The sequence below is a fragment of the Harmonia axyridis genome, chromosome X (assembly GCF_914767665.1).
Source record: "Harmonia axyridis chromosome X, icHarAxyr1.1, whole genome shotgun sequence".
Taxonomy (NCBI): domain Eukaryota; kingdom Metazoa; phylum Arthropoda; class Insecta; order Coleoptera; family Coccinellidae; genus Harmonia; species Harmonia axyridis.
The window spans coordinates 10,742,148-10,759,908 of record NC_059508.1 but is presented as its reverse complement, the minus strand read 5'-3'; the positions used below and the strand labels follow the sequence as shown (position 1 = coordinate 10,759,908).

The 17,761-nt window shown below is 33.9% G+C and overlaps 1 protein-coding gene across 5 annotated transcripts in view; it reads right to left on the bottom strand.

The window, feature by feature from the left end:
• LOC123685686 overlaps nt 1-17,761 on the bottom strand; it is a 290,795-nt gene that overhangs the window by 21,236 nt on the left and 251,798 nt on the right. For 3 of the 5 annotated variants that reach the window (XM_045625493.1, XM_045625492.1, XM_045625491.1), the window contains exons 6-7: nt 10,114-10,353; nt 8,142-8,366 (exon numbers count right to left, since the gene is read on the bottom strand). The exons of 1 other annotated variant lie outside the window; for it this stretch is intronic. In XM_045625493.1, the coding sequence (XP_045481449.1) occupies nt 8,142-8,366; nt 10,114-10,353 (465 nt within the window). The remainder of the gene's footprint in view (nt 1-8,141; nt 8,367-10,113; nt 10,354-17,761) is intronic. One more of the 5 variants, XM_045625494.1, reaches the window with a different exon arrangement.

The following is a 17,761-nucleotide window of genomic DNA, read 5'->3' as shown; positions in this document are numbered from 1 at the left end:
ATCGTGATTGTTGCGAGAGCCAAGCCTGTTTAATTCTCTCAGTGTTAAAGTTAAAGCAATGATCAATTGTTGGGAGTTGTTCAAATGAACGATGACAATATATGAATGAAAGATGAAACTGTCAACATCCGGCAACGTCGTCGTGATCCAACACAAGCTTTTGGCATGTCCGGGCTGAAGCAGAGGGTTGGCGGTGGTATCAAATATTAAAACATCCACTTTAAATATTTATACCTTTTGTATCGTACCTCCCGGATGGTTTGAAATGGATATATTTAACAGAATACTTTATTTCCAGTTTCCTCTTCATTCACATTTCACATTTTCCAATTTAATTCTTTGGAGGTTTGTTGCCCGCTATTTTCAGGGCTCTAGATGAATTTCTCCGTTACATAATACCGAATGCAATAACGAGAAGAAATTTATTCTGTTAACATCTTGAAACTTCTCCTAAATTGAACGCTTCACGTAGTTTCCTGTTATATAATGCGTACGAATTGAATATAACATTCATCTCAGTAAATATCAATTTCATAACCATTAAAATGATAAACTAGTAAATAATAATAACATCCCTTAATTCTCTGTTGTTAGCAGGCGAAGCTGTAAAAAATATTTTTGAACAATATATAGGATCACTCTTCGAATTGAATCGTTATCTCTATTTGAAAAATCTTCTTCCTCTGTGGAAAAATTTTTAAAACTTCATTAAATAGAGAAATATCAAATGAATGCCCAATGAATTCGGGTGTCCCACAAGGCCGTGTTCTTGGACCGCTACTATTCCCAGCATATACCAATATCGAACGCTACAATAACTGTAACATCTGTAGATCATACAGCCAATAAATTCTAGCATTCACACCCACAAGGAGCATCTAAATCTCCTAGAACAGTGGCTGATCTAACGAAAAAGAGAGAGAGAACGAGGCAATATGACGTTCACGTTTAGAAATTAGAATATCTTCGAGAGACAAATAACATATTTCTGATAGATACAAATACTGGTGGCCAAATGCCTGGTAAATTAAATCCTCTCTACTTTTATTTCACGTGGAGACCATTTCGTCATGACAGCACTTATTATGCAGTAATATCATGATAAAAAAAGTTGCACTAACGTAATGGATGTAAGTTGATGCAACCTGATATTTCGAAACGATGAAAAATATTAAAACTGTTTGTACACACGGAACTTGTTGATCAGGATGAGCAAAAATGAATCACCCAACCACATAATATCAGTTTTTCAGTTACTATTAAAAAATTGTAGCGATTATATATATTTTTTTTTTGAATGGCAACTCCTACTCTTCGAAGGGCTCTCATTAAATGCTAAGTGGAAATGAAACATGACACAACGAACTACGAATATGATGCGAACATCCCACGTGAAGATCTGCAGAGGTGGGCGATGTTGTCTTTGTTTTTCAAATTGGACTGTAGAAGTGAAAAAATTTGTCGCTCCCCGTTAAATTTTCGGATAATCAGCCATCATTCCTATTTGAATACTGAGGTTGCGCATTCAGGATAAAAAATATAATTTTTTTTCAAAAATAGAAGATGCAGTAAATTAGATAGTGCAAAGTGACATAGATATATTAACTCCTGACAGCTTTGCCAGCAAATATAATTGAGGAATTAAATATTCCACATATGTGAAAATCCTTTCTCTGTGAAAGTAAGTGGATACCCATTGAATTCGGGTGTCCCACAAGACAGTGTTCTTGGACCGATACTTTTCCAATCACATACAAATATCGAACGATACGATGACTGCAGCATTTACACGTGACACAGCAATTAAATTATTATTTCAATATCGTCTTCCAATCTACTATAGAAATAATCGAAATGCAAAAAAAAATTTCAATACGTCCATTTCGCCCAAGTAGGAAATGCATAGTCAGAAAGTTACGTTGAAATTCATTGAACCTATGAAACTTTTAATCACCCACATCCTGGAAAGTTACAAGAATCGGAAATAACACTCTTGTTTGGCTGGCACTTGCTATTGTTGTTTTTCCTTTATAATGAGGTCAAGTGTTCCGGGTTGTTCATTTCATGCCGTTCAGAAGTTACCACCAATTTCCCTTGTTCTTTTCGAACACGTAAAGATCTAATTTTGATTTACGCATAGATTGGAATCCGAAAAAAAAGAACGAGGGGACACAAAATCATTATTCGAGTGAGTTGGAAAATTCCACAGTTCAGTTGAGTTATTTCACTGGAAACAACAAGATTTCACGCCTTGTTATTCGTGATTTATTCCTTCAATCAATTCACACAATAATACAAGAATATAGTTTGATAGTAACGGGTGTTTTTTTTTCGAGGTATATAACTTTGAGTTGGCATAACTGTTCAAGATGGCGACCGATTCAACTGCTGCCAGGTGAGTTATTCTCAGTTTGGTTTGGCAATTCATCATGAATAGACTCACGCCTGAACAACGCTTGCAAACAGTACAATTTCATTTCGAAAATAATGGTTCTGTGCAGAATATGTATGTAATTTTGTTTAGCGATGAAGCGCACTTCTGGTTGAATGGCTACGTCAACAAACAAAACTGCCGCATTTGGAGTGAAGCTAATCCCAAGTGTATGTCGAAACACCGTTACATCCAGAAAAACTGACTGTTTGGTGCGCTTTATGAGCTGGTGGAATCATTGGTCCGTACTTCCTCAAAAACGATGATGGCCAGAACGTTACAGTCAATGGTGATCGGTATAGAGGCATGATTACTAACTTTTTCATTCCTGAATTGAACAACCATGATGTCCAGGAGCTGTGGTTCCAACAAGACGGCGCAACATGTCACACAGCTCGAGCCACAATCGATTTATTGGAAGACACGTTTGGTGACCGCCTAATTTCACGTTTTGGACCTGTGAATTGGCCTCCAAGATCTTGTTATTTAACACCGCTAGACTACTTTCTATGGGGCTATGTAAAGTCATTTGTCTATGCGGATAAGCCACAAACCCTTGACCATTTGGAAGACAACATTCGCCGTGTTATTGCCGATATACGGCCACAAATGTTGGAAAAAGTAATCGAAAATTGGACGTCCAGATTGGACTACATCCGAGCCGGTCATATGCCAGAAATCATATTTGAAATGTAATGCCGCAAGATTATCTTGCGGATAAATAAAATTTATGTCATTCGAATAATCCATCGTTGTTTTATTGCAATTTAAAGTTCTATAGCTCTAAAAAAACACCCTTAACAATGATTGACACCCTGTAAAAATGTTTCATATTGACATATTGTAGATAGTTCCACCTACAGTTAAAACAGCGATGACGTAAAATCTCACTCCAAAGTTGATGTTAACAATTTTCCAAAATAACCTCTTGCATTTACCAGTGAGTCGAACCTTATAATTCCTGTCATGAAATTTGAAAATTACAGACATTGAAATAATAGAGCGATGACGAACGCTCAAAAAAACAAAAGATCATCCTGGCTGTGACCAAATCAATAGTAATTCCATAACGAAAAATGTTCATCGGACTAATTCAGAGGAAAACATTAATCAAATTGGCTCTACTTAGTTAATGCTATTGCGAAAAAAACAGATGCATAACATCAATATCGAATCAGAAATAATTTGATGAATTCTTGGTAACCCTTTATGATGTGATACCAAAGCTGTAGGGTGATTTTGATACTCACGTAGGTAAAAAATATATTTTCAGAATATTAAGAATTAATATTATAAGCCAATTAGTAGCATATATTGAATGATTTGTTATTCGTTTAAATTTCATGTAGTACAAAGCTGTTTCTGGAAAAGGGTTGTGAGATTAAAACAAACATAGATAATCCATTCGTAAATACAAAGATGACACCACAACAATGAATATTGCTCATCCAGAATCAACATCAATTCAGATTGAAGGACTAATTAAAATTGGATATTTCTCAACGATACACGTCACTGATTGAAAATGATGGACATTTGGTTTATGATTTCTTGCGGTATCTATCAGAAAACTGCCAGTTTTGAAATAATGTCGATATTCGAGATTTGAATGGCTATTTCAATTTTGTATGCTTGGAAATCTAGCAAACGGATTTTAATGAACGGATTTTCTTCAATTTATGTATACATGAACAACCCATTTCTCCGCTCGTTAAAGTTTTCATTTGCTACGAATATAGCATAAGTTTGAAGTATCCGGCAGAAAATTCCTGTTTTTTTATCTATAATGTTGAAGATGAAGGAGGAACGATGTTATTATTAGTTGGATTTGAAGTTGATCTGTGGTCAAATACAAAATATACTCTGTGGCATAGAAATGCAACACCAAGAAGGCTTTCAAGTTTTTCGACCATCAATTTCCTATTGAGGTTTTGCATCCAAGGTAATCCAATGGCAATTTGCCTTCTACACATGATGTCCCATAAATGTTCGATAGGTGAAAGGTCAGGAGATCTAGGTGGCCACGGCAAGATATTGACTTTAGCCTCTCCGAAGAGGCTTAATACTACAGAGAATTAGTTACAGTTAAGGCTATGAAAAAGAAAACAAAAACAAGAGAATTATAATCAAGAACAAAACCGAAGTCTCGATTATAACCACAAGTAAAACGTCAAATTTTTCATGACTACTAGATTATTTCAAACGAAATTTAAATCAATTACAACATTCAACAAGCTAAACATTTCTGCCAAGTTTGATGAAAAAAAAATCAACTCCTTCTTGATGTTGCATGTTTTATGTTACAGGGTATATTTCTATGTAAATACGAGGAATAAAACTTGGTTTCAGAAAAAGAATCTTAGCTAGATCAATTGTGAGCTGGGATTCCATCAACAAAATATTCGAATCATTGATGCATTTCAAGTAGAATACGCCCCCAGTCGAAAAATATGTATTTCAAAAGGAACATTTCACCCTGTACTATTCAAGTGGTGAATTCATTTCCTTGCACGATTTACGTTTTGCATCCAGTGGAAATTGGAGTTATTTAGCAAGGGCGACACGATTGGTGGTAAAAAAGGATACGATATTTCTGAAGATTTTAGGCGAATGTCAGCAATGTCAAGAATCTTATTTATGTCCATTTCAACCAAGAAAAACCTTTTAATGTTATATGAATATTGGGATGCCTTCTTGCTTCCTTGAATGTTCATCAATAGAGAGTTTTATCGATATTATTGTGGCAAATTTCAAAAGATTAACAAATACTTCGGGTTATAATCGAAGTTTGAATTTTCATTCGTGTGTGATCGAATTTCTACAGCTTCTAATTTTTGTGTAAAAAATACACATTATCTCTAGTTACCAACATTCACTATAATGGAAACCAAAAAGAATGGATGAAATGCAAGAAAACTAATAAAATAATCATAAAATGTTTCTTATGGAAGTCAAGTCCAGAAAAAAAAGTATACGAATATCAACACGAAAGCAAGACTTAGCTCTACCAAAACCTGGTTATTTCATCTAATATTTCAACCATTTATGAATACAAAAACCGCCATTTTGCATAAAGCCTTCACAGTATGAAATGAGACTAAGAATTCCAAGAAACTGAAAAAATAATCCAAAAAGCTGGTGATAAACAAGAAACATCACAGTAAACTGATTTTTGACACTAACAGAGTAGTAAAGGGTGTTTTTTTTAGAGCTATAGAACTTTAAATTGCAATAAAACAACGATGGATTATTCGATTGACATGAATTTTATTTATCCGCAAGATAATCTTGTGGCATTACATTTTAAATATGATTTCTGGCATATGACCGCCACGGCTGTCTCGGATGTAGTCCAATCTGGACGTCCAATTTTCGATGACTTTTTCCAACATTTGTGGCCATATATCGGCAATAACACGGCGGATGTTGTCTTCCAAATGGTCAAGGGTTTGTGGCTTATCCGCATAGACCAATGACTTTACATAGTCCCACAGAAAGTAGTTTAGCGGTGTTAAATCACAAGATCTTGGAGGCCAATTCACCGGTCCAAAACGTGAAATTAGGCGGCACGAGCTGTGTGACATGTTGCGCCGTCTTGTTGGAACCACAGCTCCTGGACATCATGGTTGTTCAATTCAGGAATGGAAAAGTTAGTAATCATGGCTCTATACCGATTACCATTGACTGTAACGTTCTGGCCATCATCGTTTTTGAAGAAGTACGGACCAATGATTCCACCAGCCCATAAAGCGCACCAAACAGTCAGTTATTCTGGATGTAACGGTGTTTCGACATACACTTGAGGATTAGGTTCACTCCAAATGCGGCAGTTTTGTTTGTTGACTTAGCCATTCAAACAGAAATGCGCTTCATCGCTAAACAAAATTCGCTTAAGATATGTATTCTGCACAGAACCATTCTTTTCGAAATGAAATTGCACTATTTGTGAGTGTTATGCAGGCGTGAATCTATTCATGATGAATTGTCAAACCAAACTGAGAATGAATCACTTAACAGCTGTTAAATCGGTTGCTATCTTGAACAGTAATGCTAACTTAAAGTTATGTACCTCGAAAAAAAAACACCCTAAAGTTTTAGGAGCGCATGCACCATTTTGCATCAAACAATCAAAAAATTTAGGTTTAGCTCCTCCGGTGAAGATTTGTGTTCTGTTTGTTATAACACATTGGATTATATGTAATCTGAAGTACTTGAAGAGGTTGTATTATATGTATCGCCTAAAAAGATACTGAATGTCCCCAAATTCCAAAGATAAAAATTGATGACCTCGATGAAGGATAAAAGGAGTATCATCAGTTGTACTTATTTTGTACAAATGAAGACTAGTTATTATTATTACTCTGATAGTGAAGAAACATTTGGGTGGTTGGTGATAAACACGAAATATCTCAACAAAGTTAGCCTTTAAACGAAACTAAATAACCATCGCATTCGCCATTTTGCAACATCCCTTTACAAGTTTCAGTATTAGCTATCTCGCTGTAGATTTCTGTTCTGTTTCAACGTAAAACTTTGTATAATAATCTAAAGCACTTTAAATGATCTGACTAATATATGCATTACTTGTGAACGGAGTAAATGCCGCAAGATTCCCATCCCAATATAAAGAATGTTGAAGTGTAAAAGGAGTCCCATCATTCCTCAGATAATGAAAGAAATAGTTGGAGAGGTTGGTGATAAACAAAGAACATCTTAACGAAGTAAGTCTTAAAACGATCTGAAAAGTCATTCGTTGAATTTTCCGACCAATTCAACCCCCGGCACTGATCGTAGCGTGAAGGCGAGTCGAATTTTTTCATCGAAGTAATCGAAAATGACGAAAAGTTCATTAAAACCGATAAAAAATATTTCAATTAAGGGTACGAAGGGGCATGTTCTTCTGAATTGGAGTGATATCAGATCTGGCGGTTCCGATCGGACACGGAGAATCCTTCTTGATTCTGTTATTTTTTTGCAAATGACTCAGCATTATAGAAATTTCGTAGGCGATCCTTGAGAAGTTAAGGTTCCCTACTTCGTTTGAATTTTTAAGGGACCTCTTTCTTCAAATTACTTTTATTGATTGGAAAGGAACCTTCCCAAGTTCATCTTTGGGGGGCGTTATATATAAGAGCACCGGGATTTCTTTTCTTCCAGGTTTTCCAACTATATAAAAGTGGAGGGCCTTTTTCTACCTTTCCCGCAACAGAGTTGTCTTCTGTATTTTTTATGCTCATACTGTTGAGAACTCTATTCATTTCTTCATTTTTGTCATTTCCACAGATTGATCTATACAAAATGCATGAAAGGCAACAAACATTCGGAAAATCTGAAGTGTACAGAACATTTTCCTGCTCAAATTGAAACGTAGCGATACAGGGTCTTCCAAATAAAAACTCAACCTGAATATTTCATTCGATACGACGTTTCATCTCAAATGAACACATAATTACACACAAATTCATCTTGATTCCTTGAATTAATTTCTTCTGTACTGAACTACACGAATTGTAGAGATCAAGTTATAAAGGTATATTGAAGTAATTAGAATTGGTGGTTTTGAACGGCCACCAAATTTATTTCACGACGAACTACTGTAACTTGATTTATAAGTCAATGAATGTAAACGAGAATATTTGCTGAGTTAGCTTGTTGTTGAGAAACGCGTATGCCATCTTTCGGTAAAGTCTGATTTTTTTTTTATACATACTTGGATATTTTTGGTGATAGTTGGAGGGTCCAATGTGTGATCCCTCTTCCTCAGGATAGTGGCTGAAGTTAAGGGCTGTTGTCTTGCCTTTGTTCCTAAGAACACTCACGCTAATATGATCGTGGTCATGATGGGCATCATATCCTTTCTCCGCGTCAATTAGCGGGTTTTCGACAATGGCAATGCCTAGCCCGTAGTCAAATGAGGTAGACGCATTGTCCGAAGCTGAAATCACCTTGTCTTCAATAGATGAATTCTCCAAGTTCGAAACACTTAGTCACATTGCTATAAGTACAGGTTCATGACTTGGCTTCATTTTGAAGATCCATCGAATTCAATAATCAAATGAATTTTTGATTCATTGATCAAATTAGTTTTTGATTCATTGATCAAATTAATGATTGATTCATTGATCCAATTAATGATTGATTCATTGATCAAATTAATGATTGATTCATTAATCAAATCAATGATTCCTTCATTGATCAAATTGATGATTGATTTATCCATCAAATTAATGACTGATTCATTATTTAAATTAATAACTGATTCATTGATCGAATCACTAATGTCCAAGATTTTTTGTACGTATTCATTCAAAATAAATTATCTTTTGTATGTCTTCAATTTTCACTTAATCAACCGAAACTTCTGGCTGTTGATGCTATACCTGATAATACCGAATTAGAGATTTTTCTATTGTTCTTCAATGATTGATATCAGATTTCCGTAATCCAATCCTATATATTTACTTTCCAATTTATCAGATGTAATTTAAACGTTAGTTCTCTTTCCCTTTATCTGAGATGTTGATGTTACATACAAAATTCGCATTGATACGCGCATTTGATAAATAATTCTAGAAATGTGTACTGAAATCGAACCTTTGGAATAGAATTTCAAGCTGTATATTTTGTAATGGAATGATATGTTTGAAGTCATGCGAAACTTATTTCTTTGGATCGATATGCTTGAGACATCGTAATAAGAGACAATATTCGATGAATCAAAGCGCTCTAACATATTCTGTAACTGATTTTATTTGATATAATTTACAGTGGATTACGTTAAGTAATTTGCAAAAAAATTGGATTTATAGGTGAATTTCGAGTGGATATCTATCGTATCAAACTAATTTAGCGAAATCACTGCAAATATCTTGTAGAACGCTCGTCAACTGAACGTGAGGAGTATTTTGATGTCGACAAACCAATGTAGAAGAGAGTTTAGTATTCGGTTTATGTTCTTAACAGTGTCTCTTCCCGTCCTTACTAAATGAGAAACCAAAAAGTGATTTCTCGAACTTATGTTCATCTTTCGACAGTAAAGTGGAAAAACGACTGGTGCAACTAATTTTTGCTTGATAAAGGCTACAAAACAGCTATTAAAAATATATTGGAATTCATAAAACGGGAGAAAGTACCTAAAGATTTGTATTATTTTGTTTGTTCAGATTTTAGTGATTGTTGTTCGATTAGTTTGTTGTTGAATTTCCAGTTAAAATATTCAATTTTTGAAAATTACAAAGTTCATTCTAGTCATTCATTCCTATATTCCAAAAATATATTTATTTACCTTTAGGAGCCAAATGTATTTCTAGAATTTCGATTGGGAAAACATTTGTGATTTTATTATTAATAAAACCTGTTTTTTTATTCTAGTTCTCTAGTACCATTATATAATCATCTGATGTATGAGTATTTGTTCTACTTTCACATACATTTCTCTTTATTCTTCAGTATGGAATCCTATTGAGTTATCTTCTTTCAATTTTCGTTGAGTTGAGCCATTTCATGAACCTGTACTTAGCAATATTTCGCCATTAATTGACAGATACAACCTGCGCCCAGTAAAAATCCGGCAGATCAGCAATACAAGGCTATAATGCGACTCAAAAATATACATGAAAAACAAAACACATCAAACAGAAGAAAACAACTGTGAGAGAATATACAAAAAAAGCTTGTCTCACCCTTTTCGATGATTTCTGGTAACCTTAAGGAATCTATCGACTCAAAATCAGGGCTGTTGTTGTCTGTGCCGGTGCCATCATTGGTGCGATGCGTGCGAAAAGTGTCCATAGCAGTGCCGTGCGAGGGATCGGATAAGTGGGGGTATCGGACAGAAGGGGACGCCCCTGTCTTCCTAAACATATCTAGATCGAGAGGTTCTAAAGGGTTTTGTGCATAGGAAGTAGGTACTGGAAATGTGTCTGAAACAAAGTATTTTCGAGTGATGGCCCAGGTATCCAAGGACTAAGGCAATATTCGGGCGAACCTTCACATCGGAACTAACAGGGAAATCAATAATTCTGTTAACAGTCCAGTCAGAATAAACAGAAATAGTACTGAATTTGCGTTGATTCCCTACAAGCTGAATTTTTGTAGAGCTATTCCGACCTTGCTTGTAGGTTGTTTTTATTCTTTAATATGCGTATATCATTAGAGTTATTGAAAAAATTAATGAGAAAAATTTCGAAGAAAATAAAATTCTCTATAAGAAAGTATTTATATTTTTTCCCAAAGAAGGATCTTTCTCGAGTTATTTCGATTTCAAATCTAGAAAATACGAACATACACTCATCCCTGGCCAGTATACATAATCGGAGTTGAAAAATAAGGAGATTTATCAACAATACTGACTTGCAAGTAGTGAAATAAACAGAATGATATAATCTTGACCAAGTTTGAATGCATACTGCAATGTATCTGTTATATGTCAACCATTTCTAAAGGGGCAATACTAAATTGTTCGACAAACGTTATGATTTGACTGATGTTGCAGAAGTGTTGAAAATTAGGTAACTCCTCAGCAGAAATATTCCTGAAAAAACTCCCTTCCTCCTTGATTCATATGGAGCTTCGAATCAATAAGATATCTCTCTCAAATCAAGCAAGAAGAGGAAGACTGGAGTAATCTTCCAGATATTGACCACTCCTGAAAGTTCTTTCGGAACTATAATACTGCAAGATCCAAAAAGTGTTCAGATCCCATTGAGGACATGCTACAACTCCTCTGGCTTCAATACATGGCAGTTCAAACTTTCTTAGATCAGTCAACACAAATTGAGTAAGTAGAAAAAGAGTGGCGGTATCTTATAGGGATACTGCAAGATCTAAAAATTGTTTGGATCTCAGTTTGCTACACCTCCTCACTGTCTTCAATATAGGGCACTGCCACTTCAGTCCTTTCTTTCTTTATTTAGACCACCCAACACAAATTTAGTGGGAACAGGAAGACTGGAATCTTACAAGGATGAATACTCCAAAAAGTTCCTCTGGAACTTTAACACTGCCAGATCTAAAAAGTGTTTGAATTTCATCGAAATCCTGCTACACTTCCTCACTAGCTTCTCTACAGGGTTCTGCCACTTCAGTTTTCTCTCTCTTTCTTAGATCAGTCGATACAAATTTAGTAAGAAGAGGTAGACTTATGGAATCTCACAGGGATGAAAATTCCAAAAAGTTTATTCGGAACTGCAATATACAAAAATTGTTTGAATCTCAGTATAAGGTCATGCTACACTGGCTTCAATACAGGGTGCTGCCACTTCAGTATTCTCTCTCTTCTTAGATTAGTCAACACAAATTCAGTGAGAAGAAGAAGACTGACGGAATCTTACTGGGATAAACACTCCAAAAAGTTCCTTCGGAACTGTAATACTGCAAGATCCAAAAAGTGTTTGGATCTCATTAAGGATATGCTACACTTCCTTAAAAGCACTATAACCTCAGGAAACACCTTAGTAGACCTCAAGTCCAAGAGCAATTAACACCATATCAGTAATCAATAAAAATATGCAGACGAGAAGAGAAATGATTTTCTTGCAGCTTCAACTGCTGAATTTTCACAATATTGAAAATATTATTGAAATATATCCTGCAGTACACTACCTTCGATGGATGTATACATATGATACGACATTCCTACCATTTGAATCATGATAACTCGAGAACCGTGCTTGGTATAGGAATAACTACATATTGCGATTCCTTTCATGTAGAAAATTTTACGCTCTATAACTTCTTCCTTCATTTTTCCAAGTAACTGCTCCACAGATATGGGCAAATAACAGAACTGTCTGAGTTTTGATCTATGATAAAAACAACTAACAAGCGCATCGATAGGAACACTTGATATAGCATTTATAATGATGCATACAAAACATACAACAAAATTCAGCTTGTTGGCACTTAACGTAAACTGTAAACTGAAATGTCTATTTCAACTGGACAGAAAGATAATCTCCCTTGTAAATTCTAGTGGGTGTGTGTTTATCTTTGACTAAGTCAATTTTCACATGCATAAGTGGGATAGCCTTGGATAACTGGGCGCAAAAAAATGAAAACAAATGACACTAAAACATGCCGGATGCAATTTCGGAGAAAAAACATGGAGACCACACCAAAATATTTTTTTTGGGGGGGAAAATTATAATTTTTGGGTTGATTCAAGGTGTTTGTGTAACTATTTTCAGGCATGATGTATGATCTAATTTGATGCTGAATACTATCGACTGTTATTAGGTAATTCTGAACATGGTTATAACCGTAAATTAAATTTGATGGTATTAATTCAGTTGAACAGCAATTCTACTATTCGCATGGTATGGAGTATATCGCCATATTTTCTTCAGATCCTATGTGATTCGCTGCTCTATTATGGTTCCATAATAGCCATGTTTAGAACCATCACAATAATTTTATCACGTAGTTTAATGTTACTGAAATCGTTAGTATACCCGGTGATATTTGAAGAATATGAACTGAAGTGGAAAACTAAACTTTGAATTATGAGTTTGGTCAAACATCGGATATAATAAAGTGTATAAATATTCCTTTCAATGATTGAAACAACCATTAGTTGAAAAAACAGCGTTTCTATGACATTATTATCATCGTTATCTTCGAAAATTGTTTGATTCATATTTTATTCAGATTTCTATTCCGAAAAAACATTTTTTTGTGGAAAGCTGTTCATTAAGAATAATGAATAAATATATACCTAATTGAAATGACGATTGATATCTACAGTCAGCGTATTTTAAAAAATGAAATGTTTCAACATTTGTTCGAATTGTTGTGAATCAAATGAAAATCTGCATTACTATCGAAGAATTGATAAACAACCAATGAAGATTGAGGAGAATTGTTGAATAGAAGCAGAAATTCCCCGTGAGTTCGGCATCAATTAAACTCCCGATTTCAAAATGAACTATGCCTTCATGCTCTGAAGCATTTTCTTGCAGTTCAGTGCGAACCGAGAAATAATGCATTACTATTTTCACTATAGAGGTTTGAAAGCAGCACTAAACTACCAAACACTACACTAAATTTCCATTACTCAGTTGTGAAGAGATAAAATTATTGATTTAGAGAACCGAGAAGTTCATTCCATTATCTCTGTCAAGATATTTGATACAATTAATCAAATCAATTTGACACCATAAACACGATGAGTATTTCTCGAAATGTTGAGAGTAAAAGGTCTGAAATTCGTTTATTATTCGAGAATTTCAATAAGTTATATTCATTAATTAATGCTATGCAAATTCGGCAACAATGGCTTTTTTACTCATCAATACTTCAAATTACCGTGAACAGAGTTCAAGCCAGAAAATTTCTTTTCAAAGACCGCGAGAGAAAACCTGGAGAATCTTTTTTATTATATCATAATACGAAGATAAGGGGTGCTTCACTGAGATTATTCCAATAAGATTTTTTCTGTTCGATATTTTTTTCTGATAATTTGGAGTAGATTAATTTCTTACGTTTTCTGTAAAACAAACGAAGAACGAAATATATATAATTTACTATACTAAAGTTGAGAGAATAATGAGATTGATTATAAGATAATGATGCAATCCGAAGAATGAAATAACATTGATAGATTGAAGGAAATATATCACAAAAATTCAAAGAGAATGAAAAAATAGAAATAAAAATGCACTCTAACACAAGTTCTTAAATTCTAGACGTACCTGAGAGGTCAACAAGACGCTGGTATGTAGTATTGAAAATAATGTATAACTGATAAACAATTATTTTACGATGACTTTGAATTTGCAAAATTTTGACGAATTTCAAGATATTATTTTTAAGAATATGCAGTTAGATACTTGATTGACCTCAATCTTCATTGAAGATCAAACAACCGAATGAAATCAAGTGGAATTATAAAAATATGTTTGGACAATTATTAGGAGATCTTTCATATATTTGTAAAATATAAAAATAACTAACATATTTTGATTTCAATGAAAAGGAATGCAATCAAAATGAAGTGTAAATTCTTTTCATCTTCTTAATTACTCTATGCCTTTTTCATACCTATTTGTGTCTGAATTTCGACCAAATGGCTATCACTATCATGTCTTTTTCCACACTTGTTTCAAGCTGCAAAAAACTTATGGAACATTGACTAACTTTGGGACGTATAGATGCGCGGACTTAATATGCATGTAAGGTTGCAATTTGGTAAGATTCGTGATGTTTCTCTCCTATGTCTCATCAAGCTTTTGGACTAGAGTCAAGCGAGATTTCTGAGATAGAAGCTTTGTCTAGAATAGAAATACCCGCAATTTGTTAGATTTCATAATTTTTTTTGCGGTACCTATCCAGCCATTTTTTTTAGCACTTGAAGTGGGCTTAGTATATGGAAAATTTATGGAAATTGTGGTGTTTTCCTTATTGGAACTGTAATTATTAGTTCAAGAATCTCATGCTCAAATTTCAGTGCAGGAGGTATGAGACATCTGTAGTATGCGGCAATGTAAAATGTTATTTCAAAATAGGCATGCGTATTTTGTTTTAATTTCAGGCATGCCAGTCAGGAAGAGAAATAGGTATGAAGAAAGGCATAGCTAGTAAAAATATGTGTACATTATAATCTAGAGAAAACAGTTTAGTTTTTCCTATAATTTGAAATGTAAATCGATTATATTTATGAAATGGCGTCTTGAAGAGTTATTGATTAGATAGTAAACAATTTATGGTATGTGTGTTTGTTGTGGATAATAAGTTGTTTCAAGAAAAACAGTAAATTTTTTCATTCATGAAGAAATTCAGAACAAATATATATCAAGTGCAGGAAATTGTTCAGAAATTCAAAGGAAGAAAAAAACGCCACCGTGCGTTCTCATGAAAAAATTCAATTACTACTGAAAATAATGCAAAAGTGCAACGAAATACCAAACGTACTTACCCTTAAGCTCTAATTTAACGTTCACGATGTAGGACTATCACGCGAAAAACAATTCAGGCATTTTTTACTTTGCATTTCAATTGACGTAAGTCGACATTAGTTGAACGAAATGCGACAGCCAAGTAGGAGTATGACACGAAATTTGAGGTCTTCAATCAAAAGTCCAGGACTCTATATCAGCACTCAAATACCCTCAATTAAGCAATACAAAATTGAGTCTTCGATGCAGAAATGCATATTGTGAACATAAACATATTTAGACCCGATATGTATACGTACGTGTTAACATTTCGAATTTGTGCTTTGCATCATGATCAACACTGCTATCCACAAAAACAATAGATGATGTGTAATATCATCATAAATCGAATTGCTCATAACGTTCATATTCGCATCAGCCATACGCAGTTGATATGTTGATATGGATGTACACACACGATACATCGAAAAAGGGAATACACCTAATCAAGCCATGTTTGTGATGGAAATTATATTCATTGTTCAAGGATTGGAAAATCAAACTGAATCGAAAATTCATTTGATACATCTCTTCAAAAGCACTGTTACTTGGTGCAATTATAATCTAAAAAGTGGCTAATCTTTGTCGATGGAATTCAATCTCCGAGCTAAACTGAACAATACTTACACATTGATATTATTATATTTAAAGTTAATCATTACATGTAAATTACAGTGGTAATTTTATTTATTCTTTATTTTATTTTATTCTTTTATCTTCTTAATTAGAATTGGTAGAAAAATTGGAGAATTGTTCAACATAAACTAATGAAATGAGAGAGGTAGTGAATAACGAAACACTACTGTGTCCAAAAAGTAACGTGAAAATATGCAATGTTCATCCAAATTTATTGAAACGTGAATTAATTATGCAATACTGCAAAAACCACAAATCAAGACAATCATTTAAAATCTGAAATGAGATACAGAAAATTGTAGTACATCTAATACAAATAGGGGACATTATGATCATACTAAAATAACACAATTGTAAGCTATATCGCAACATCTATCACATTGTTTAAAGGTGGAATCAACAGTTTCCTTAAATGTATTTTTAGGAGAGTTATTTACAATTTTTTTTGTGGTTCTGAACTGAGAACACGTAAAATTTTAAATGAATATAACACATACAATGTATGGGAAACGATCAGAAGATCTTGAGAGACTAATTTAACATTTCTTATTATAAATATGTTATACATTATACAGGGTGATTCACCGAGATGGCCTATTAGACGTTTATGGAAAACTAATTATAATTTTGAGCTGGAAATTTGCATATTGGAGTTTAAGAGAATGATCTTTCTCCCTGAAATATTTTCAAATTTCCAAAACTTCCGGTTGTACCGGAAACAGACTACTACTTCCTTATTTCAAATGGCACACCCACTATATTATTGCATCTTTGGATAACTATTTTGATGACAATTTCGGCAATATGCCATATCTTGGGTAAAAACTCAACGGTTCATAAGTTTATGGGATTCCTATAAAAAAATTGTGGCGATGAGAACTCCCTTTTTTTTGAATATTTCGGCAGAAAAAGATCTTTTTTTCATTTTTGATTCTTCAAATACGTAGTATGATGAGACTGCGGTTTGGACCAAAAGTGTACAGGGTGTTTATAAGAATATCATGAACTTGGACAATAATATACTGAGTGTGCCATTTGAAATAAGGGAGTAGTAGTCTGTTTCCGGTATAACCGGAAGTTGTAGAGATCTGAAAATATTTTAGGAAGAATGATCATTGTTTAAAATCCCAATATACAAATTTTCAACTCAAAATTATGATTAAATTTCCATAAACGTCTAATAGGCCATACCGGTGAATCACTCTGTATAATATTCCATAGATATTTACGTGTCGTTTATGTTTGATCTTGAACTCATTCTAGTTTTCAATGTCAGTCCTTTTATTGGTAGATTTTTCATCCTGTTTCAATGAAAACATTTCTAGCAGCAACATTTTTGATGTCCTCATATTTTTATTGAATCGGTATTGGAATTGGAAGAATGAAGCGTATTTGATACATGTTTTGTAAGGACGGTGTTGCTTTTCTTATTTCTTTCCAGGAGATTCCAGAGTATATTTAGGGCATTTCATTCATGTTCGGAGACTTTGTCTTTGAGATATCTACCTTTCTGACCCATATTGACAGTCATTGCATCAATTTTTTTAAACCACATCACTGAATAATTCTTTAGGAGTTTTATTATTATCTTTGTGAGAAGTTGTTTTAAAATGATGGTAGATTTAAGTGCAACATCAATATATAGTGGTGAAATGTTTTTATTACTTCTGATAAACTTTTTGAAGGGTGTTTTTTTTAGAGCTATAGAACTTTAAATTGCACAACGACGGATTATTCGATTGTCATAAATTTCATTTATCCG